Source organism: Giraffa tippelskirchi, chromosome 12, assembly GCF_054371585.1.
Source record: "Giraffa tippelskirchi isolate mGirTip1 chromosome 12, T2T-mGirTip1v1.2.pri, whole genome shotgun sequence".
Taxonomy (NCBI): domain Eukaryota; kingdom Metazoa; phylum Chordata; class Mammalia; order Artiodactyla; family Giraffidae; genus Giraffa; species Giraffa tippelskirchi.
In genome coordinates this window covers 27,106,590-27,131,386 of record NC_137286.1, presented here as the reverse complement: position 1 = coordinate 27,131,386, position 24,797 = coordinate 27,106,590, and the positions used below count along the sequence as shown (strand labels likewise).

Here is a 24,797-nt window from a genome sequence, read left to right as displayed (position 1 = left end):
CTTCCCAGCATTAGGGTCTTTTCCAATGAGTCAACTCTTCGCATGAGGTGGCCAAAGTATTGGAGTTTCAGCTTCAACATCAGTCCTTCCAATGACCACCCAGGACTGATCTCCTTTAGGATGGACTGGTTGGATCTCCTTGCGGTCCAAGGGACTCTCAAGAGTCTTCTCCAACACCACAGTTCAAAAGCATCAATTCTGCGGCGCTCAGCTTTCTTCACCGTCCAACTCTCACATCCATACATGACCACTGGAAAAACCGTAGCCTTGACTAGACGGACCTTTGTTGGCAAAGTAATGTCTCTGCTTTTCAATATGCTGTCTAGGTTGGTCATAACCTTCCTTCCAAGGAGTAAGTGTCTTTTAATTTCATGGCTGCAATCACCATCAGTAGTGATTTTGGAGCCCAAAAAAATAAAGTCTGATGCTGTTTGCACTGTTTCCCCATCTATTTCCCATGAAGTGATGGGACCAGATGCCATGATCTTAGTTTTCTGAATGTTGAGCTTTAAGCCAACTTTTTCACTCTCCTCTTTCACTTTCATCAAGAGGCTCTTTAGTTCTTCTTCACTTTCTGCCATAAGGGTGGTGTCATCTGCATATCTGAGGTTATTGATATTTCTCCTGGCAATCTGGATTCCAGCTTGTGTTTCTTCCAGCCCAGCGTTTCTCATGATGTGCTCTGCATAGAAGTTAAATAAGCAGGGTGACAATATACAGCCTTGACATACTCCTTTTCTAAATAGTACAAAATTAACATAGTACATAAATTAATTTATGAAAATAAATATTTGTAACCAAAGCAATCAAAACAGATTGAAAACTTTTTAAAGATTACAAATGCTATGTGTATCTCAAATACCAAAAAATAATATAAGATTTTTTGTGAATTAACTATGTGACACATCTCTATGATAACTTTCCCCCATATCCTTTGACTTCGTATTCTTTGAATCCTTCTTCATATGGCAATGATTTATACAATATTCTCTGTAGAAATAATAATAGTCCCGCTACAAGTTTGTACCCTGCAAGCAAGAATATGAAATAAGTCCTATCTTATGCAGTTCTTATTAAAAAAGAATAAAATGAGTAGTACATTTGCAACTGCCTCTGCTCCATTATCAAACATATTCCTGACAAGAGAAAAACTTCATTTTAATTGGAGTCAGTGAGAGACAAATTCCATAATTTTTCACATATAATGATTGGAAGAATTTTCTGAAGGTTAGTTTTAATCAATACATTTCCAGTGATTTGTCCTCCAGGGGTTTCCCTGGTGACTCAGTGGTAAAGAATCCACCTGCAATGCAGGAGACACAGGTTCAATTCCTGGGTCAGAAAGATCCCCTGGAGAGGGAAATTACAACCCATTTCAGTATTCTTGCCTGGAGAATTCCATGGGCAGAGGAGACTGCAGGATATCGTCCATGGGGTTGCAAAGAGTCAGACATGACTTAGCAACTAAACAACCACCACCCATATATTATTGGTGGAAGGATTCTATGATAATTCTAAGCAGAGGAATTATTCCAAGCAGGCTTAAAGAGAATGTGCACTGAAGAACTCTGAACAGTGCTTACTCATCTAATTAATATTTCAAAGAAAATTAATAGCAAGAAATCGTACTGTCCTGATGATTTACTGAAAATAGTTTACCAGGGAGCAACACACTACTGAGAATCTAATAAATTTCTCAAAGAGCAAACCATTTTCGTTCTGAGGAAGGTTTTATTTTTTTAATGGTGTCCGGATGTCAGCAAAATTATGGATAAACAGTCTCCAGTAATTCCAGGCAATAAACTTTGCCTATTTCCCACCTTTCCTTTGAAAATCCTGCTGACAGGTAACAATTATCAATTAGTACACACCAAATTCTGAGAAAAGCATTTCTCAGTCTGTTTTCCTTGGAACACTAGTTCCCTGCAGTGTCAGTTGTGTTATATGAAATACTTCCTGCTCTCTCCTCTTTGAGTGTCAAAAGGTATATTTGTATGTTAGAGACTGTGAATTTTGCACAAGTAAATGTTTTCAACATTATTTAACAAAGTATTTCCCATGTTTGTATGACCATGGAATCACGGACACACACACAGTTGTAGGATAGTGGTGGTGGTGGTGAGTTTTAGCTGAATCCGTGTTCTGTAGTTTGGAAAATGACCTCTCCCAAAGAAATCAAAGCCAAAGCTAAAAGAATGATATTTCAGGACTAGAATTTTAGGCAAATGAAGACAGACATTTTCATAACTCCTAAAATCATATCAGTCAGCAGTCATTTGTCATTATTCAGTATAGAGACCCTGATCAAGGCTTTTGCTATGTCAATAACTGTAAAAGAATATGTCCAGTAATTCAGTCCATCTGATTTCCCAGGCCTTGTGAATATCTGCTTCAATGCGGTACTCAGAAAAGCTACAGCAGATTGGGCATATTTTGAGCCACAGGCAAAATATTCTAGGTTCAAGCATTTATTGAATTTTACTTGCCAGTTTTCATGGCATGTGTGATATTTTTAGCTGACTAGTGATAGTCATTCAATCCAACAGTAGTACACATTTTACATGAGAAATGCATTAGTATATTGACAAAGACTCTGCTTGACCAAACCTTAGCCAGGTTTCCCTGAACTCTCTTCTTATATTGGTCTAGACCTTTGTACTTTCCTGTCTATCTTCATGTCACTCAGTTTTTAGCAAAAACCCTGTTTAGTCAGTTTTATAGAAATCTCCACCCTCAGTATCTGATTAAATTCCTTATTCCCCCATTTCCCCCTAGGGGGTATCTGATCACCCTGGCCTACTTTCAGCAAGAATCCTATCAAGTCAGTTTAGCCCTAATTCTCCCTTATCCTTGATGTTTCCTGCAAGTAATTTTCCATCTACTGACCCCTGGCCTGCTTCTTGGTTATGAATCCCTACTTTCCCCCATTGTTTTTACAATTGAGCCCAGGTCTATATTGAGGTCTTTTTTCCCATATGCAGTGGTTCCTGAATAAAGTCTGTTTCTACTACTATAAGTACTCTCCATCTCTGGTTTTTGCTTAACAATATGCAAGATTGTAATCATTAATTTGCAGCAAAAAGTAAAGGACACTTGCATCAACTTGGAAAGGCCTTATTAAAAGTACTTGAGTATATTGAAAAATTAGACTGACAGCTTTGAGACACAAAGCCCTCTGTTTATCCATAAAACATCTATATGCTTGCCACCAGCAATTCAAAGCTTCCTTTATGAGTGAACCTCTGTCTGCCCCTCCAGGGAGTGAGAAAAGTGTTCAGACTCCAGGCCCGTTCACTTTTTGGCTCCTCTGCTAAGACTGCCAATTAGAGCATTTTGTGATATGGACATCTGTCCACTGGACTGAGACCAGCTCATTTCACAAAGCAGTTGTCAAATGGTACCAACTTTCTGTGACAACCCATGTTGGATTCAAACCGATGCCCTTGGAGGTTACCCGCTCCCTGTCCCATCACTAAATCCTTCAAATGCCCAGAACTTAGGCACACTAATTTTCAAAGCTAACTAATTATAAAACCAAAGCCATCCTCATTTCCCTTAATTCATGGAAATTTTACTGATGCTTGCATTTGTGTTGTAGAAAAATGATCTCCTAAGAAAATTTTTATTCTTGAAAATCTTGGCATTTTTTGGGTTATTTTGAAAGATGTTTATACGTTTAACATTGTTTCAATGAGTGTTTTTTGAGCACCTGCTACCTGTTAGGCAATGTGAAAATGCCACCAGTCTCCCCTTTTTTCCTGAATATATCTACTGAATAGCTGAGAAATTCATTTTATCTATCTCTTCACTACAACTATTTTTTTTTTAATTTAGTACACTGCAGAATAAGAGGAGCAAAAAGTTTTATAGGGGGAAAGGTAATGTTTGAAATGACATTAGTTTGAATATAGTTTAGTTTCTCAACTGTATATAATTACTTTGAAGAGGAAAAGTCATAAGAATAGCTTTATTGTTATATTTTTGCCAGTGGGTGTGTGAAGTGATTTAACTTACAGGTAATGATTATGTAATTGTATTGATACAGGGCATACAGCCTACCAAGCTTAGTGAGTCATCCAGACTGACAAGAGGAGGTATAAAAATTCTGCCTGCTTCTTTTCTGTTTCATATCCCTGTCTTTACAAAGGAGAGAAGTCTTTCTCACAGGTGGGGGAGGGTGACGGTGAGTGAGGCTTCAGAGCTTCAAGATCACAGATACAAGTGTATCAAGACAATGTGTCAATCCCTTGTGATATAATTTAAAAATTAATTGGGTGGTGGTGAAACTACCCAGCCCAAATGATGATTGTGCCGTTAAGAGATGTAATGCAAATGGCTGTCAAAAGCTACCTACCATTCAGAAATGAAGTTCTAAACTTTGCAGAGCTGAACTAAGAGACAAATTAATCTCACTGAACTATTTTATGTTGTTTGGCCCTGGTTTACCTCTTTAGGACACATTTGTTGCATAAACCCAGCTGTTTATTTGGACAGGAAAAAAACAACACAAAATATAAAGGTCTAGCGGTAGCACTGTATCCTGAGGTAATTAAAATTTCTATTTTTGCAGCCAGTGGCCCCTGTAGCCATAGCTGATTAAAAGTACAAAAATTTAGATCCGGAGAATAATCATGCCAAGGACAATGCTTGACCAAATGTAATTAGCTGAATCTAGATAAATTCTTAATCTGGCTTTCTTTAACTTGAATAGAAAAATCACACACTTCATTGAGCATGAATAGATTTGAAAATGAACATTTGAATTATATGTGAGGATATTTTTCTCAGAATAATAGGCTCAAGATTTTTCAATATTCTAAGTGGAACATATTTGTTGACCCAAAGACTATATCAGCCTTCTGTTTTTTACTCTCTAGTTCTATTTGCTGATTTTTGTTAATATTTATCATAACAGAAATAGTAGGTAAGAGAAAGCAGGAGAATAACAGATCCATTTAAGTCCTTACTCTTTGTTTTTTCAGTGCTTCTTGTTCTCTTTCTTAGGGATAATTAGAGATAAATGGTATGGTATTATATTTGCTCAGATAGCAATACAAAAATGCATATTTCCATCATTTTCAGTAATAGACTTTCAAGCTATATTTTCCTCAAACTTGATCCTCATTATTCCAGTAATATTTAAGCTATTAATTTCTCCAGAGAGTGCTTTTTGAAAATGGTAAATTATAAGACAAATCCCCAAATTACATTTTCTTTAATTTACAGTATTGTTCAAGCTCTACTGTTAGCATAAATGAATAGTCTGAGCTGCAGTCTGAAATAAAGCCTTGCACATTAAACAGTTGGCTTGGAAACAGAAACATTAAGAATATGATTGAAATTTTTTACAGAAGATGAAATAATAGCATTTACAAAAGCTCATTTATGATAATTCTAACATTTCTGCTAGAGTTATATAAAAATAACAACATTTACCAAAAAAAAAAAAAAGGTGAAGGGTTTCACTTTCTAACCAATTGCAATGATATCAATTTTGCCCTTAGTGAAGAGTGATTTTCACAGTTATATAGATTTCATTTTCTTCCAAGTTGCAAGTTTACCCTCTTGAAGGAACAAAAAGGGCTTTTCAAAACAAAAGTCAGTTGAAGCAAAAGTTGTCATGTTTGATGTCTAAAATGCAGTCATATTACAAACAAACCTACAAGAGCAATAAATACAGTCAAACAGCATGTTACCCTGAAAGACACTGAAGTCTACAAAAGCCTAGAAACATCAGCTCAATTATCTTATTATAAAAATACATTAATTATGCTAATGTGCTGTGGAATCATATAAATTTCCCTCATAATCTAAAGGTATGTTTTAAATCACTTATTTAGGCAATCTCATTTCATCCTAGTAGTTATATCTGTTTGCTTTATTTTTGTTTTTTTCTTTGTTAGGGGTGAGGGTTTCAGAAAGGAAGATAGAAAATACTTGTTATAAAATTGTGAAGAAAGGTAGATTTCTTAAAGATATTGATAATCTGATGAACTGCCAATGATAACTATCTGAAGTCAGAGTAAGCATCTGTAATTCTTCACATGAAAAACTTTAAATTCACTCAGAGACTAAGAAAATCACTTCCTCCATCTAGTGGTAACTGATGGTAATTTCTCCCAAATTCTAAAATACATTTCAGCTTTTTTTAAAATGTCATTTTGTTTTTATACCCATGCTTGTGTCAGACCATTGTATTTATGTGGAAAATTAAGCTAAATTTTGTTAGTTTTCTGAAAGACTACTACAGCCTGAAGGAATGTAGCATTACTATCTGCAATATTTTACTCTTGAGTCAAAATGCATAAAGCATAGTCCCTGTTTACAATCCAGTCTGGGAGACCTGACATATATGTGTAAGGGGGGGAGGGCTGAAAGAGTTAATTATCAAATGAGTGATAAAGTCAGATACTACAAGAACTCTGAGGAAGATGTGGTTGTTGATGATTGCCGTTGATTGAAAAAGGCTTCTCATCATGGAATGATGGAGCAAATGGAATTGATATAATCTTTAAAGACATGATAGGACTTACATAACCAGTTAAGGACAAATAGTAAAGGTTTTGAACAGAAAACTGACATATTGAGCTTTGGGAAGATCCTCTGGTATCCGTGTGTAGGATGGTTTGATGTGAGCAGGGAACTTACTATTTATATTTGAGCCCGTGTATTCCCCCAGCAGGATTCCCTGGTGACTCAGCAGTAAAGAATCCACCTGCAATGCAGGAGAGACTGGTTCGATCCCTGAGTCAGGAAGATCCATTGAAGAAGGAAATGGCAACCCACTCCAATATTCTTGTCTGGAAAATCCCATGGACAGAGGAGACTCATGGGCTATAGTCCATGGGGTTGCAAAGAGTCAGACACAACTCAGCAACTAAACAATGACAACAATTCACCCAGCACAAGCAATAATACCTTGGTTACATGGTATTTTGTCCCTCACCTCTCTGGGCATGTAATACTTTCTTGTGAGATGTTATAAGTCTAGAATTTACTCTATGACAACTTTGATTCATATAAGTGATCCCTTCAAAAAAGGATGTCTAAAGCGTGTCCATAAGCATGTCTAAAATTTAGATTAAGTAAGTATATCTTTCTCAACACTAATATCCATGCTGACCATATTTATATTTAGGATTCAGGCCCTCAAAATGGTAGTAGTAATCATAAAAATTTCCAGTTGTTGAGATTATATGCCAGGCCCTAAATAATGGTGCGTTTTTTCAGTGAGTACTTACTGAGTGCTTGTTATGTGCCAGATAGGCTGTTAGTAATTCTTAAGATAATTTATGAGTTAGTTATACCCCTCTAATTTTATAGATGAGAAAACTGAAGATTAAGGGGGTCAATAGCATTTCTATAGTCACCTTGTTGATAGCTAGTACATCTGGAGTTTCAACCCAGATCTCTTTGATTCAGTAAAATGTGTCAGAGGTGAAAGTTTAAAAGTATTTGGCCAAGATGCAAGATTTCTGAACGCCTGTATCTCATTTCTTCTACAGCAATATCTTTCCTTTCCCTTCCCTTCCCTCCAACCAGACTACCCTAACCTCATTGCAAGGGATATAGGCACAGAGCCCAAAGTCAGGCAAATGTGCCTTCTTTATTACTATGGAACTTATGTCCAGAGCCTCAGTGTATGAACTAAGCAGGAGTCAGTAGCCAAGTCCCTTTCCATGGCTTGTTGTTGTTTAGTTATTCAGTCATGACCAACTCTTTTGCAACCCCATGGACTGTAGCCCCACCAGACTCCTCCATCCATGGGATTTCCCAAGCAAGAATACTAGAGTGGATTGCCATTTCCTTCTCCAGGGGATCTTCCTAACCCAGGGATCAAACCCACATCTCCTGCATTGCAGGCAGATTGTTTACCTCTGAGCCATCAGGGAAGCCTTTTCATAGCTTGATGTTTCTCAAACTCTCTTCCTAAGAAACAGTTTAAAAGATGTTTATTAGAATGCCATATTAAAGTATCCTGTGACCAGAAATATCATTGAATTACTGCATTGTGTATTTTCCTCTTGGTGTTCAAGAATGCACATTAACAGATTAAAAACTGAGAAAAGTCCCACAGGAAAAGAAAGATTGAGTGAGTCTGCTAAAGACAGTTTTTCTCAAATTTGTTTAACCAAGAACTCTCTTACCATAAAATTACTAATACACTGTGGAACAATGTCCAATGTCCCAGCTGTCACAACGGCAGGCTGAAGCTAAAAAATATGCTAAAAATAGATCCCCTCCAATCTTCCATTGGAATTAATGTAGCTCCTTCATCACCTACAAAATTGAATTTCTCTGACCCCATACATTTTGTGTGCTCACTTTTCCTAAGTGCCAGTGGTGCAGCATGGTGTATAAAGATGACTGCAAGCCTCACACTCACAAAATACTACAAAACACAATTAAGTTCCAGAATAAATGTGACCACTGCTTCACCAATTTACAGTGTAAGTATCAGTTACTTTTAAATAGCATTCCCCCAACAAAACCAATGCAATCAAATCAAGAAATACTAAAATCTAGAACCACATGATTCTTAACCAGCCATAAACTACAACAAAGAAAACAGAAGAGAGGAAAAGAGAAAAAGCTTCTTGGTTTCATCTTCAATAGGATGCTAGTCAATCCTTGGCAGTTGTCTCAAGTCTCTCATCTGTGAAATTAAATTTCCGTTGGGAGAAAGAGCCCATGAGGAGGTTAACTGTGACCCTAGAATTCCATGTCCCGAGGGGAAGGGGGAGCAGATGGGAAGTCCATCATCTACACAAACTGCTACACTGCCTCTCTAAGAGAGTGCTTGAAACACTTCAATTTTCTTTCAGATTTTAGAAATTAGCTTTGGAGCACATCCACTCATGAGTCTTTTCTGAAACCCCATTCTCCACTCACCATCTATCCTGTATATCAAACCTCAAATCTTCTCTTTCAACCTGTCTTTGGTCCCTGCATTCAGCACCCGAGTCTAAGTTGACAGGGATCTCCCTCTTGGAAACAGCTTTTGTGCCTTCCTATGAACAAACACCCATTTATATCATGCAGTTCACACAGTCCTAATCTCCCATACTTCCCCCTTTGTTTATTCTCCTCTATGAGATACCACAATATCGGTGGCCTAGGGCTACCAAGAGGCTGCTGCCCCTGACTTCTCTGAAATTCCTCAGGCCAGTCTCTCCATCTTCCTAGCAGGGGAAGCCCTTTTTTTGCCCCCACATTTGCCCCGGCTGATAAGAATCACTCAACAGCTTTCTGAACTGGACTTGCAGTTGGCGATGCAGCTTAAAGAGTCTAATGGTACATAATATCCATATGCTTATAGTACAACCTAGACCTGATTGCTGTTTTCACCTGAAGTCAGTAACAGAAGTCATGTGGAGAAAGCAGATAGACCCAACTCAAAATGAGAAAAGGGTAAGAAGAGCTTCATGCTTTCAAGCTTATGAAAATATTTGTCAAGTTGCCTGGAGAAAAACCATCTTTGTGGTGAGAAACTCTGGATGTAGTTTATCATGAGAGTATTTTTATTTACCATTATTTGGTAACTTAATGAACAATGCTCTGATTCTTATTTTGCAGAAAATACGAAAAGAGCTGATGAGTTTCTCAGCTTTAAAAGACATGATCTCCCACCTTCCATAATTTATTTTGATACTTATATGTGTCCTACAGTATTTGCTGCTACCACTACATAATGAGTGGCAAGCTCAGAGTTACAATAAATTATGCATAATTTAGTCTCTTGAAAGGTCTATAAATACAGTGTGAAGTGTTCAGCTTTCTGTTTGGTGCAACATCTGAAATCAGATTGCTTTGATGCAAATGTTTGTCTCAATATTATAAGTGTGGCATGAATTCTTCTGAATTTATTTTGTTTGTAAAGAGCATTTTATTAATTAGTTACATTAGTCTCAAGGGTATTAGTTTTCTAAAGACATCAGTGTCCAAACTTCTGCAAATATAAAATAATAACTCATTTTTAAAAGAAGAAAAGTTTTAAGTGATTTATTTATTTTAAATAATAAATGCTGGGTCTTCGTTTCTTTGCCCAGGCTTTTGCTAGTTGCAACAAGTAGAGGCTACTCTCTAGCTGTGGTGTGCAGGCATCTCACTGCAGTGGCTTCTCTTGTTGCAGAGCACAGGAGCAAGAGCACAGGCTCAGTCATTGTGGCGCATGGACTTAGTTGTCATGCAGCATGTGGGATCTTCCTGGACCAGGAATCAAACCTATGTCCTCTGCCTTGGCAGGTTGATTCTTAACCACTGGAACACCAGGGAAGTCCTTACTGAGTGATTTTAAAAGTACTATGAGCATTTCTAAGGAGTATATTTTCCAAACATTTCTACTTCTGCCTTCAATCTTTCCCAGCATCAGGATCTTTTCTAATGAGTCTTTGCATCAGGTGGCCAAAGTATTGGAGCTTCAGCTTCAGCATCAGTCCTGCCAATGAATATTCAGGATTGATTTCCTTTAGGATTGACTAGTTTGATTTTGCTGTCCAAGGGATTCTCAAGAGTCTTCTCCAGCACCACAGTTCAAAAGCATCAATTCTTCAGCTCTGGTTTCTTTATGGTCCAAGTCTCATATCCATACATGACTACTGGAAAAACAATAGCTTTGACTAGATGGACCTTTGTTGGCCAAGTAATGTCTCTGCTTTTTAATATGCTGTCTAGGTTGGCCATATCTTTTCTTCCAAGGAGAAAGTATCTTTAATTTCATGGCTGTAGTCACTGTCCACAGTGATTTTGGACCCCAACAAAATAAAATCTGTCACTGTTTTCACTTTTTCTCCATCTATTTGCCATGAAGTGATGGGACCAGATGCCATGATCTTAGTTCTTTGAATGTTGAGTTTTAAGCCAGCTTTTTCACTCTCCCCTTTCACTTTCATCAAGAAGCTCTTTAGTTCTTCTTGCTTTCTGCCATTAGTGTGGTGTCATCTGCATATCTGAGGTTATTGATGTTTCTCCCGGCAATCTTGATTCCAGCTTGTGTTTCATCCAGCCTGACATTTCACATGATGTATTCTGCATATAACTTAAATAAACAGGGTGACAACATACAGCCTTGACATACTCATTTCCCAATTTGGAAGCAGTCTGTTGTTCCATGTCCAGTTCTAACTGTTGCTTCTTGACCTGTGTGCAGATTTCTCAGGAGGCAAGTAAGGTGGTCTGGTATTCCCATCTCTTGAAGAATTTTCCACAGTTTGTTGTGATCCACACAGTCAAAGACTTTGGCATAATCAATAAAGCAGCAGTAGATGTTTTTCTGGAACGCTCTTGCTTTTTCTATGACCCAGCAGATGTTGGCAATTTGATCTCTGGTTCCTCTGCCTTTTCTAAATCCAGCTTGAACATCTGGAAGTTCACAATTCACATACTATTGAAGCCTGGCTTGGATGATTTTGAGTGTTACTTTGCTAGCATGTGAGATGATTACAATTGTGCAGTAGTTTGAACATTCTTTGGCGTTGCCCTTCTTAGGGATTGGAATGATAACTGACCTTTTCCAACCCTGTGGCCACTGCTGAGTTTTCCAAATTTGCTGGCTTATTGAGTGCAGCACTTAACAGCATCATCTTTTAGGATTTGAAATAGCTCAACTGGAATTCCATCACCTCCACTAGCTTTATTAGTAGTGCTTCCTAAGGCCCATTTGACTTCGCATTCCAGGATGCCTGCCTGTAGGTGAGTGATCACACCATGGTGGTTATCTGGGTCACTAAGATCTTTTTTATATACACTCTTCTGTATATGCTTGCCACTGCTTCTTAATATTGTCTGCTTCTGTTAGGTCCATACCATTTCTGTCCTTCATTGTGCCCATCCTCGCATGAAATGTTCCCTTGATATCTCTAATTTTCTTGAAAAGATCTCCAGTCTTTCCCATTCTATTGTTTTCCTCTATTTCTTCACAATAATCACTGAAGAAGGCTTTCTTATCTCTCCTTGCTATTCTTTGGAACTCTGCATTCAGATGGGTATATCTTTCTCTTTCTCCTTTGTCTTTCACTTCTCTTCTTTTCTCAGCTATTTGTAAGGCCTCCTCAGACAACCATTTTGTCTTTTTGCATTTCTTTTTCTTGGGGATGGTCTTGATTGCTGCCTCTTGTACAATGTCACGAACCTCCATCCATGGTTCTTCAGGCACTCTGTCAGATCTAATCCCTTGAATCTATTTGTCACCCACACTGTATAATCATAAGGGATTTGATTTAGGTCATACCTGAAAGGTCTAGTAGTTTTCCCTACTTTTTTCAATTTAAGTCTGAATTTGACAATAAGGAGTTCATGTTCTGAGCCACAATCAGCTCCTGGTCTTGTTTTTGCCGACTGTATAGAGCTCCTCCATCTTCGGCTGCAAAGAATATAATCAATCTGATTTTGGTATTGACCATCTGGTGATGTCCATGTGTAGAGTCATCTCTTGTGTTGTTGGAAGAGGGTGTTTGCTATGAACACTGTGTTCTCTTGGCAAAACCCTGTTAGCCTTTGCCCTGTTCATTTTGTACTCCAAGGCTAAACTTGCCTGTTATTCCAGGTATCTCTTGACTTCCTACTTTTGCATTCGGTCCCCTATAATGAAAAGGACATCTTTTTTTAGTGTTACTTCTCGAAGGTCTTGTAGGTCATCACAGAACCATTCAACTTCAGCTTCTTTGGCATTAGTGGTTGGGGCATAGACTTGGATTACTGTGATATTGAATGATTTGCCTTTGAATCAAATAGAGATCATTCTGTCATTTTTGAGGTTGCACCCAAGTATTGCATTTCAGACTGTTTGGTTGATTGTGAGGGCTACTCCATTTCTTCTGAGGGATTCTTGCCCACAGTAGTAGATATAATTAGCCCATTCTGGTCCATTTTAGTTCACTGATTCCTAAAATGTCGATGTTCACTCTTACCGTCTTCTGTTTGATCACTTCCAACTTACCTTGATTCATGGGCCTAACATTCCAAGTTCCTATGCAGTATTGTTCTTTACAGCACTGGACTTTACTTCCATCACCAGTCACATCTACAACTGGGCGTTATTTTTGCTTTAGCTCTGTCTCTTCATTCTTTCTGGAGTTATTTCTCCAGGCTTCTCCAGTAGCATATTGGGCACCTCCCAACTTGGGGAGTTCATCTTTCAGCATCATATCTTTTTGCCTTTTCATACTGCTCATGGCAAGAATACTGAAGTGGTTTGCCATTCCCTTCTCCAGTGGGCCACATTTTGTCAGAACTCTCCACCATGATCTATCCATCTTGGGTGGCCCTACACGGCATGGCTCATAGTTTCACTGAGTTAGACAAGGCTGTGATCCATGTGATCAGTTTGGTTAGTTTTCTGTGATTGTGGTTTTCATTCTGTCTGCCCTCTGATGGATAAGGATAAGAGGCTTATGGAAGCTTCCTGAATGGAGAGACTAACTGTGGGGGAAACTGGGTCTTATTCTGATGGGTAAGGCCGTGCTCAGTAAATCTTGAATCCATTTTTCTGTTGATGGACAGGGTTGTGTTCTCTATCTGTTGTTCAGCCTGAGGCCAAACTATGGTAGGGGTAATTACAGTAATGGTGACCTCCTTCAAAGGACTTGTGCATGCACTGTATTTTATTCAGTGCCCCTGACCTCTCAGCAGGCCTCTGTCGACCCACCCCTCCGCCAAAGACTCCTGAACACTCACAGGCAAGTCTGGCTCAGTCTTTTGAGAGCAACAAAGGATGAGATGGTTAGATAGCATCACTGACTCAATGGATATGAATTTGAGCAACCTCCTGGAGATAGTGAAGGACAGAGGAGTCTGGCGTGCTACAGTCCACGGGGTCACAAAGAGTCAGACACAACTTACTGAACAACAACATCTATTTATCACTTCTTATTATTATCCTGTGTAATTTCTTTTGACAAAATCAGAGTAAAAGCATCTTACCTTTACGTTCAGTTGTTTGGACTAAAATGTCCAAGAAATTTTAGTTTATGTTGTGATAAACAATATTTGTGATTCTTCTCTTCCATTCCTAAAAATTGTCAAACTATTGATTATGGTGAATCTTTGTATAGGCAACATTGACTCCATTTGTTTCCATTTAGTGTATGACTTTCATTCTTGAAAGGCGTCTATTTCGTGTGTTTTGTGATTTTTTTTGTCGCATACTCATGTTTATTGAACTTTATGTATGAAATTTTTTTGAAGTCTGCATTTAAGTTTAGTTTCTTCCAGAAGTTTTGGGCTTGTGTCTAAAAAATGTCTATTGGAATTGAAACCTAGAACTTTTAAAATTTTTTTCACCTTGGATTTTGGGGGAGAGGGTACATAGATAGTATAAATTCCTGCTCCACAACCCCACTGTCAGTATTATTTATGTCAGTTCGGGTCTTCCAAAAACCAAATGTCCAAACAGGATTTGACAGGTAAGAAATTTGTTTGAAAAACAAAAAGAAACAAAAACACTTTTATGTTTTTGGTAAATGGGAAGAGCCTTTAGAAGGCAATGCCAGAAGATTTCAGATTATAGAATCATTCTGAGAAAGCCTTGGCCAAGCCAGTAGGGTGTCTCTGAGCAATGGTTACCATTACAGGCGTCCCATGTTGGGCAAAAATGGCTCAGCTCTGGTTCTTCAGCCATGCTCCATCATTGACCAAAAGCAACCCTTAGGAAACATGTGTCTTAGCCACTCAGTCGTGTCCAACTCTTTGTAACCCCATGGACTGTAGCCCACAAGTCTCCTCTGTCCTTGGAATTCTCCAGGCAATAATACTGGAGTGGGTAGCCATTTTCTTCTCCAGGGGATCTTCCCTAGCCAGGGATAGAACCTGGGTCTCCTGCATTGCAGGCAGATTCTTTACCATCTGAGCCACCAGGGAAGCCCTAGGAAACACGACCTCGTCATAAATGCCACAGTGGATCCAAAGGTGCCCAGGTGGAGGCTGTCAGTCAACTGAGCACCCAAACAACAGATTCTCTGAAAGGGTGATCTGAGCCGTACACCTCCATGGCCATCTCACAAGTGCTGGGGAAACTGTTTTTCTTATTTCATCATGATGGTGTCTCCTGAATTAGAATGGAAGAACAGCCATGCCACCTTCATAAATTTTTGAGATGTCATCTTGGCACTGTCAGGGAAATGAAGTCCCCATAAAGGATGAAGTCCCCATAATGAATATGAAAAATGAAACAGAAACAGGCATTGTCTTTAAGAGTCAGTGCTCAACCAGTAGACCAGTTCATGGTATTGGTGAGAGCAGGGAGAGACAGAGAAAATGGTATAAGGCAGAAGTAGGTGATTACCACTTCATTCTGGGACACACAAAACAGCTCGGAAATGGAAATAGCATTGAACCAGCAAGAAACAATATGAGGCTAGATTTCCACTGGTTAGGTATGATCCAATTTTAAGTTTCTTGCTTAAATGTTAGTTTATGAGCCAGACTGTGGGCAGGAAAACTTGAGCTACACACAGTTCTGAATGCAAACCTGACATTTCCCCTTCAATGTCCCACTCAAGGACCTAGTATATAATACAGAGAGCTGAAGAGATGATATCACACTCCCACACAAAACAAAGCATACAAAATATATCCTGACCCTTATATTTTCCATCTCATTTGATGGCATAATCATTGCAATCAATATTTACTCACCCAGCTAGAAAACTAAGAACTATCCTTTGCTCCCTCACTTTTACTCTACATTATTTAATCAAGTTATCAAATCTTATTAACTCTGCCTCAAAACTCTTTTGTCTGCTCTTTCTTCCTCTTACACCTCTAATTACATTTTGCTGTGTAAAATCATCATATAGCTCCATAATACATGTAGGGCAGACTTTAGCATTCTTAACATGGCATAAAAATTCACAACCCAACATAAACCTCACTTTTCTTTGTTGAGCATCCAACGCTTTTCCTTCTTTCATCTATTCAGCAAATATTTGAGTGCCTACTCTCAAGGATATATATTAGCCACGGAGTCATCTGAACTTGCTGTTTTCTTCATTAATCATGGTCTTCCATGCGTCTGTGTCTTTGCACGTGATACTTATATGATATTTGTGATGCCCCTAACTTCACACTCTCAATTATTCAGGACCTAATTTAAATACCACATGCTCTGTGAAAACACTTCTAGGACTTCCTGATGGTATGTTTCGCCCTCCTCTGTGCCCCTTTAAATACTTGCATATAACTTAGTACAACACTTACTACAATAGAATATTCAACCTCCCAACGTTTATTAAGTGTCATATATTGTAGGAACAGACATTGAGAATATGTGAGTGAGACATGGATCCTTCTATGGAAGATGTCAGGATCCATTAGTGTGTTTTTTTATTCATTTGAGGATGAGCTCCACAAGGTCCTGCATTTCTTGGTTCTTGAAATATGACAAGAATTTGGCCATTTGATAGGGGAACAAATTATCAGGTTTGGTTCTGACCTTTTTTCCTTTTTTTAATTTTATGTTTCACATGCTTTTCTTCTGCCAGAATTGCGTTCTCTTAAAGCCAGGCAAAGCAAGTTTGTCCTTTTAAGGCCTAGAGATATTGCTTAGGTCATCCAGTCTGCCAATTTGATTTGCCTCAGAATGTAATTTGACATTCTTCCTGTCACAAAGTGAAAACTAATTCTCCCCCTCTTGAATATGGGCCAGGCTTACAAACTTGCCTCTGATGAACAGAAGGCAGCAGAAGGGACCCTGCCTAACTTCCAAGGCTAGGTTAGAAAAGGTTATAATGCTTCCACCTGGCTCACTCTTGGAACCCAACCACCACTGGGATGCTGGCTCTTACAGCCTAAGCCACCATGCTGTGAGAAAGCCAAGGAGATAAATGGAAAGATCACATGTAAGTGTTCTGACCATAACTGCAGCCAAGGACCCCTGCTGACAGACAGCATTAAATGCCAGATGTGAGTGACCCAGCCTTGGATGACTCCAGCCCTCTTAGCTGATGCCAAATGAAGTAGAGGAGATCTGAACTGATGAGCCCTGCCAGAAAGACAGATTTGTGAGCAAAACAAATGTCATTATTTTAAGCTGCTAAATTGGGCGATATTTATTAGATAGCAATAGATAACCGGAGTAACAGTGAAATAAATTACAACCTAAATGCCATGAGAAGCTCCTCAGAGAAGCTGCCAAATGGATGCAAAGCCCATTTTGAGAGCTGCAAATGCAGAAAGCTCTGAAGTTGCATGGGTTCAGTCACTCCTTAAATTTGCACTTGAATTATATTACCAACAGAGCACAAGATGCATAGAGTTGATCTAAAGCTTTTCTATGTTATTTATCTTTGTAAGAAGCTCCCTGCTTCTTTTCTTGACCCCCATGCACTCTATTCTCAACACAGCAGCCAAAGTTGTATGTTTAAAACATTAGTCAGATAATGTCCTTTTCTTGTGGAGAAGGAAATGGCAACCCACTCCAGTGTTCTTGCCTGGAGAATCCCAGGGACGGAGGAGCCTGGTGGGCTGCCATCTCTGGGGTTGCACAGAGTCGGACATGACTGAAGTGAGCTCCTTCCATAGCTTTCCATCTCTCAAAGTATAAAATTCAAATCATTATTATAGCTAAAAGTCTATATAATCTACCCTCCAGCTACTTTATCTCCTCCAACTCTGTCTCATTTACTCTGTTTCAGCCAGTTGACACCCTTCCTGTCCCTACAACACACCAAGCACATTTCTGTGTCGGTCTCATTCCCTCAGTTTATTTGTATCTGCTTCAATGTCACTTTATCAGAAAGGACTTCAGTGATCTCTCAGTTTAAAATAGAACTCCCTTCTCTCTATTAATTTGCTCCATTATTTTTTTCTTTACTGCACTTATCTCGTGTGACATATTACCGCTATATTGCTTATTTGTTTATTTTGTGTCTCCTTCCACTAGAATATGAGCTCCATGAGAATAGGGACTTTGTTTACTGCTCTATCCTCAGGTCTTTGAACAATACCTGGCACTCAGTAATCACTGTTGATTGTATGAATGAATGAATATTTTTGAAGAGGAGAGCCAAGACATAAATGTCTTTAAATCATGAATTACTAGATTTTTCTCAGTCAAGATTCCATTTATACTCACTCTGATTGTCACCAGACCATGAATAAATGCTGTTAGTCATAGGACTTATGTTTATAGAAACAAAAAGACTTGCAAAGTGATTTTTAATAGGAAACATTGACTATGAATTATATATATGAGATGCACAATTACATATGTGAATTATATATATGAGATGAAATAATCACATACACAACTTGAAAAAGCTGAGACATAGAACAGTTAATTGACAATATTCCAGAGGATACAATAGGATTTTTTTTCATTTATTTTATCTATCATTAATTTGTTCAAGTATACTTAAAATTTTGTACTACAATTAAAGGCTGAGCAGACACAAATAATGGACAGTTCCTGGAAACAACTTATAATGCTGTGGTTAGTGCTGATGTTGTTTTACCCATTTCCAGAGCCCAGCATCTCTTTGCATAGATCCAGATTACTATCCGATGTCATTTTCATGTTCTTTCTATCTGAAGAAGTTCCTTTAACATTTCTTATAGCTAAAGTCTGAAAAAGTTTGGAAATATCTTTCTCTTTCATTTTTGAAAAAGGCTTTCAGGAGGTATAGATAGTTAGGTTGATAGTTGTTGTTTTTTTTTCTTGCAGTACTTAAAAAATGTTTCTCCATTGACCTCTGGCTTGTGTAGTTTTTGTGGAGAAGTAAAAAGAAAGATATGTATCATGCTTACAGTAAGCAAATAAACAAAAAAGCTATAGTGGCTGTATTAATATATTAATAGCATACAGAGTAAACTTCAGAACAAAGATTACCAGAGAGGGTTCAGAGAGCTTCCTGGTTGGTGAACACATACAGAGTCCCAGAGAGTGGCACCTGGGGAGGCATGGAAGTTCTGAGCCCTTTTCCCATACCCTGTCCTATGCATATCTTTGATCTGGCATATCTTTGATCTGGCTGTTCCTGATACATAACCTTTTATAAAACAAATAGTCTAGTGAGTAAACAGGTGCCTGAGTTCTGTGAGCCGTGGGAATCTCTGATTTATAGCCAACTGGTCAGAAGCACAGGTGATTTCTTGGGCTTGCAACTGGTGTCTGAAGTTGGTAGAAGGGGACAGTCTCAAGGAACTGAGCCCTTAACCTGTGGAAACCAGTGCTCCCTCCATGTAGATAGTGTCAGCATTTAGTTGAATTGCAGGACACCCAGCTGGACCTGAGAGTTGCTTGGCAGTGTGGGAAACCAGCATCACCACATATGCACGCATATTGGAATTGAGTCCAGAACCTTTAGACCACTTTGGACATCCTTTATATCTCCTCTTACGTCTTCCTGGCTCACTCTTCGGTTCCAGAACTGTTGCCACAACAAAATGTAGAAAGGTGTAGCCTGGCAGCATTTTGTCTGGGGGTTGCAGCAAGACTCTCTTGCTTTCTGCCAGAATTTTCTTCTGTCACCACATGGGATGCCTTTGGGAACCCTCTCAGCCATTCTGATGCATCTGAAGGAACCTTGGTAAATGGGAGGAGAGGAGTTTGAGAATAAATGCCCTCCTCTTCCATCTTGCCAGCAGGTAATTCTAAGGCACATTGTTTGCAGTTTTTATTGCACCTGCCACATGATGGAGAAAGAAAAATCTCAGAGAAACTATAACTTGGGAAAATCTTTGGTAGGATAAGGAATGAAAGAGGAGCTGGCATTCTCACTAGGCTGTGCCTGAGTTTTACACATCTTCATATCTCTCTAATATTCAGTTGAATGTAGCTGGTTAATAATTGAGTTGAAAAGATGAATATGTGTAGGACAATCGGGGAAAAATAAAATAATATTTTTCTGGCATATATTTAACTAAACTCCTATGGACAATCTAATGTATTAGCAGTCTAGAAAAATCAGCTTTAAAAATTTCATTTAAAATTAGGAGCCTTGAAAAACACCATGTGTAGTATTTGGCTTCCAATCAGAATTTTTATTGGAATAGGCCTATTATTTCTTCTACATGAAAATTTTTATTTACATCTTCTTTCTACAAACAAAATGCTAGCAAGAGTTAGCAAGGGTTGATTGGAGGCAAGAGAGGGAGAGCAGGAGGGTTGAATAAATGCTGGCAAGGACTCCCTCCTGCTGACTTTACTATTTTCAAAAGGCAAATGAGGAAGTATGGAATTTATTTAGTGGAATATTTAATCATTTTTAAAGAGCTTATTTTTTATGTAAAAACATTGACAAGGGCTATTGACATTAATTTACTTGAATAGACGGAAACATACTGAAACTTTTATTCCAGAATGTTATAAACAATAAATTTCATGAATATTTATTGTAAAATCTACCACATTATAATTCTTTACAGTGCATTGTTCATCTAAACTTTTACTGTCACAAATTCATAGCACAATTAGAGTCTGGAATGCCTGGTATAAATATTTACTAAATGAATTAGAATCAAGGGTAGTTTCCCAACTGTTCTGACTCCCTCTGATTCCACCAGAGCTTCCCGTTCTATATCTTCACACCCAGAGGGACTCTAGGATGTAAAGGACCCCATCTTCCAATAGAGGAAGAAGCTTACTGATGTTTTGTTAATAGGAGGAAAGTGTTCATATAGTGCATTAAATTGGATCCTCAACAAAGTCTCAGGGCAGAAGTAGATGTCTTGAGGGAGTTGGCAAGGGGCCTTGGAAGGGATCAAGTATATCTGAATGTATTTTATAGTCTCTTATCTTTGTTTTGGCACTAATCAGGTACTTCCATCCTTTCAGGACCTTAATATTTTATTCTTAAGAGATATAGCTGAAGTCTTAATAAAACTTTCATTGATTTCTACTGTAACAGTTTTAATTTTCCCCCAAGATAATAAAGATAACACTGTCAACTAGAATGAGTTAGGAAGTTCAAGAAAGAAAAGCACATAGAAAGAATAGATAGCCCAGAGAGTCAAAAAACCTTAGTGTTGGAAGATGCTACAAAATAGTGGTTCCTAACGACTGGTCAGCGGGCCAGTGTGGAAGAGTGAGTTTTTAGTGACCTCTGGTTATTGAGAGAGACAAGGAAAGAAATAGAAGGAGGAGAGCATAAAGAGGAGTCACTTTATTTACAAGATTTCTTTTGAGGTAAACACAGCAACCTGAAAATAAAAAAGAATTGTGGTTTTTGAACAACTCTGTAAATATACTATTACTATACTTTTACCTAACATGAGTGAATTTTATAGTATGTGAATTACAGCTCAGTAAAGATGTTTTTTAATATTAAAATAAAAAAGAAGCAAAGAAAGATTAAATTCAAGAGTTTACTGAGCACTTGCAAAGCAGAGAAATACATTGTTCTGTTTGGAAAGATGGGTGGATATTGAGGAGTTAATTTAGGGATTTAGAGACATAATGACTAACAAAGAGCCCCCCCACTTGTACTAACTTTGCTGGAATGCTCTTCCCATTCCTCCACCCATTCCTACTTCCATATTCATAAGGCTGGCTCCTCTTTATCATTGGGTTTAATATCACCTTTTCATAAAAATCTTCTCTGAATGTTTAATCCAGACTAGCTACCCATTCATTCTCTATCATATACTGTGTTTTAATTCTTGCACTGTTGTTTTAACTATCTAATGTATTTGTGATTTTTAAAAGATATCCATTGGCTTTAAGGAGAAGGCAATGGCACCCCACTCAAGTACTCTTGCCTGGAAACTCCCATGGACAGAGGAGCCTGGTAGGCTGTAGTCCATGGGGAGGCGAAGAGTCGGACACGACTGAGCGACTTCACTTTCACTTCTCGCTTTCATGCACTGGAGAAGGAAATGGAAACCCACTCCAGTGTTCTTGCCTGGAGAATCCCAGGGACGGTGGAGCCTGACGGGCTGCCGTCTAATGGGGTCGCGCAGAGTCGGGCACGACTGAAGTGACTTAGCAGCAGCAGCAGCATTGGCTTTAAAAATTGAAACATTATATACTCATAAGTTACCATCCACATAAACTTGGCTTTACTATTCTGCCAACTTCACTAACAAAACTTTATTCCTCCATCTTCATTGACATGGTTTATTTTTTTAGGAAGCTCTTATCCAAAAGATATATTTGTAAAGCAATATTATAAGCAATATTTGTAAAGTGGCTTTATTGAGATATAGCTTACATATCATAAAATTCACTCTTGCTAGATCTGTGATGCAGTGGCACTTATATTTACGGATTTATACAAAAACCACCACAATCTAATTTTAGGATATTTTGATGACTCCAGAAAGAAACCTTGTGCCAGTCAATACCCCTCTCCTGACAGCCTTAGGCAGTCACTAATCACTTTCTGTCTCTATTTGTTGTTGTTGTTGTTCAGTTGCTCAGTTATGTCTGACTCTTTGCTACCCCATGGACTGCAGCATGCCTGGCTTCCCTGTCCTTCATTATCTCTGGGAGTTTGCTCAAATTCATGTCCATTGAGTTGATGATGCCATCCAACCATCTCATCCTCTGTTGCCTTCTTCTTCTCCTGCCCTCAATCTTTCCCAGCATCAGGGTCTTTTCCAATGAGTCGGCTCTTTGCATCAGGTGGCCAAAGTATTGGAGCTTCAGCATCAGTCCTTCCAATCAATATTCAGGGTTGATTTCCTTTAGGATTGACTGGTTTGATCTCCTTGCAGTCCAAGGGACTCTCAAGAGTCTTCTCCAGCACCACAGTTTGAAAGCATCAGTTCTTTGGCACTCAGCCTTCTTTATAGTCCAACTCTCACATCCATACATGACTACTGGAAAAACCATAGCTTTGACTAGATGGATCTTTGTTGGCAAAGTGATGTCTCTGCTTTTGAATATGCTATCTAGGTTTGTCATAGATTTTTTTCCCTGGAGCAGTTGTCTTTTAATTTCATGGTTGCAGTCACCGTGCAGTGAGTTTTTCTGCACATCTAGAGTGATTTTTTCTGCATCTATAGATTGGCCTCTTCTGGACATTTCATATAAATAGATTCATGGAATATGTGATCCTTTGTATCTTTTTTCTTTCATTAAAAATAACATTTTTTGAGTCTTATCCATGTTACAACATGTATAAGTGATTCATTTCTTTTAATTGCCAAATAGTATTGTGTAGAGATACCAGATTTTTTTTATCCATTCACCAGTTGATGGACATTTGGGTTGTTTTTACTTTCTAGCTATTATGAATAATATTGCTATAAGCATTTGTGTAAAAGTCTCTATGTGAGCATATAATCTCATTTCTCATATTCCTAGAATTCCTAGAATATGAGAATTCTCATATTCTTTCAAATTCCTAGAAGCAGAATTGTTGGTAACTCTATGTTTAACACTGTAGGAAACTGCCAAAGTCTTTTCCAAAAAGGCTGCACCATTTTACATTCCCATCATCAATGCATGAGTGTTCGTATTTCTCCACATCTTTGTCAACACTTGTTATTTTCTATTTTTTTTTGTTTGTTTGAGTATCACTATTCTAGTGGCTTTATTTCTTGTGATATCTTTTGTGGTTTTAATCAGCATTTCCCTACTGCCTAATGATATTGAGCATTCTTTCATGTGCTTATTGACAATTTGTGTATCTTCTTTGGAGAACTGTTCATTCAAATCTTTTGCCCATCTTTTATTTGGGCTTCTGTCTTCTTGTCTTTTTGTTATAAATTCTAAATATATTCTGGATACAAGTCCCTTATCAAGTTATATGATTTATAAGTATTTTCTGCTAGTTTGTGGGTTTGTCTTTTACCTTTCTTGTGGTGTTCTTTGAAGTGCAAATGTTTTTAATAATTCAGTTCAGTTTATCAAATTTTTCTTTTATCACTTGTGTTTGGCCTACCCTAGCTAGTTTTGTAACTTTCAATTTCTAATTATTCATTGCTAGTGTATAAAAATACAAATCACTTTTGTGTACTAATCTTATATGCAAAAATCTTATTAAGTTCATGTATTAGCTCTAGTTGCTTGTTTGTAGATGCCTTCACAATTTTAGGCAATCATGTCAGTCATGTCATCTGCAAACAAAGTTTTACTTCCTTATTTTCTATCTAAATGTCTTTTTTCTTTAAAGCCCTTCTTCTTAATATTATTTTTGGTGCTTTTATATTCTCACACATGAACATGTGGTATGATTCTAACACATGTGGTATGAATCTAACACCTGGCTGCAATTTATTCATGAATTGACTAAAGCATACAGTCTTCCTGACTCTTCGATTTGTATACATTTTCCTTTGCAAGACACTCAGCTTTCCTTGGCACAAATTTATTGTAATTAATCAGTTGGTTTCCTGGGCAACTGGACTCAATCATTATGTGAATATTTACATGGTAAACAATATAATAGGCCAGACAGCCATGAATCTAAAATCTCCCATCATATCATCCTTATGATAGGAATGGATTTTTATATCTTTGCTGAAACAATAATTAATTACTTTCATAGGAGTTAGCTTTTGTAATCAATGGTTTACAAGCAAAGAACTTCAAAGAGCTCTAAGGAGCAAAAAGCATATTACTTCTCTTTTGCTTTAGATCTATCTCAGCATCTCAGTGCTACAAATAACATTACCTGGTACCAGACCATGGGTGATGCCAAAATTCCAAATATTACCAAATTATTTGACAACTCCTCTATATATTTTAAAGCTTTTAAAAAGGTGGGAATACCAGACCATCTTACCTGTCTCCTGAGAAACCTGTATGTGGATCAAGAAGCAACTGTTAGAACCCTTTATGGAACAACCGATTGGTTCAGAATTGAGAAAGAAGTATAACAGGGCTGTCTATTGTCACCGTTTATTTAATCTATACA

General features: G+C 38.0%; 1 protein-coding gene across 3 annotated transcripts in view; it reads left to right on the top strand.

Annotated features, from left to right (window-relative positions):
* G2E3 (G2/M-phase specific E3 ubiquitin protein ligase) overlaps nucleotides 1-24,797 on the top strand; it is a 261,284-nt gene that overhangs the window by 160,666 nt on the left and 75,821 nt on the right. Inside the window, exon 1 of one of the 3 annotated variants that reach the window (XM_081548080.1) lies at nucleotides 8,725-9,411. The exons of 1 other annotated variant lie outside the window; for it this stretch is intronic. In XM_081548080.1, coding sequence (XP_081404206.1) covers nucleotides 9,401-9,411 — 11 coding nt within the window. In that variant the 5' untranslated portion in view covers nucleotides 8,725-9,400. Of the gene's footprint in view, nucleotides 1-8,724; nucleotides 9,412-24,797 lie in introns of those variants that run through there. One more of the 3 variants, XM_081548095.1, reaches the window with a different exon arrangement.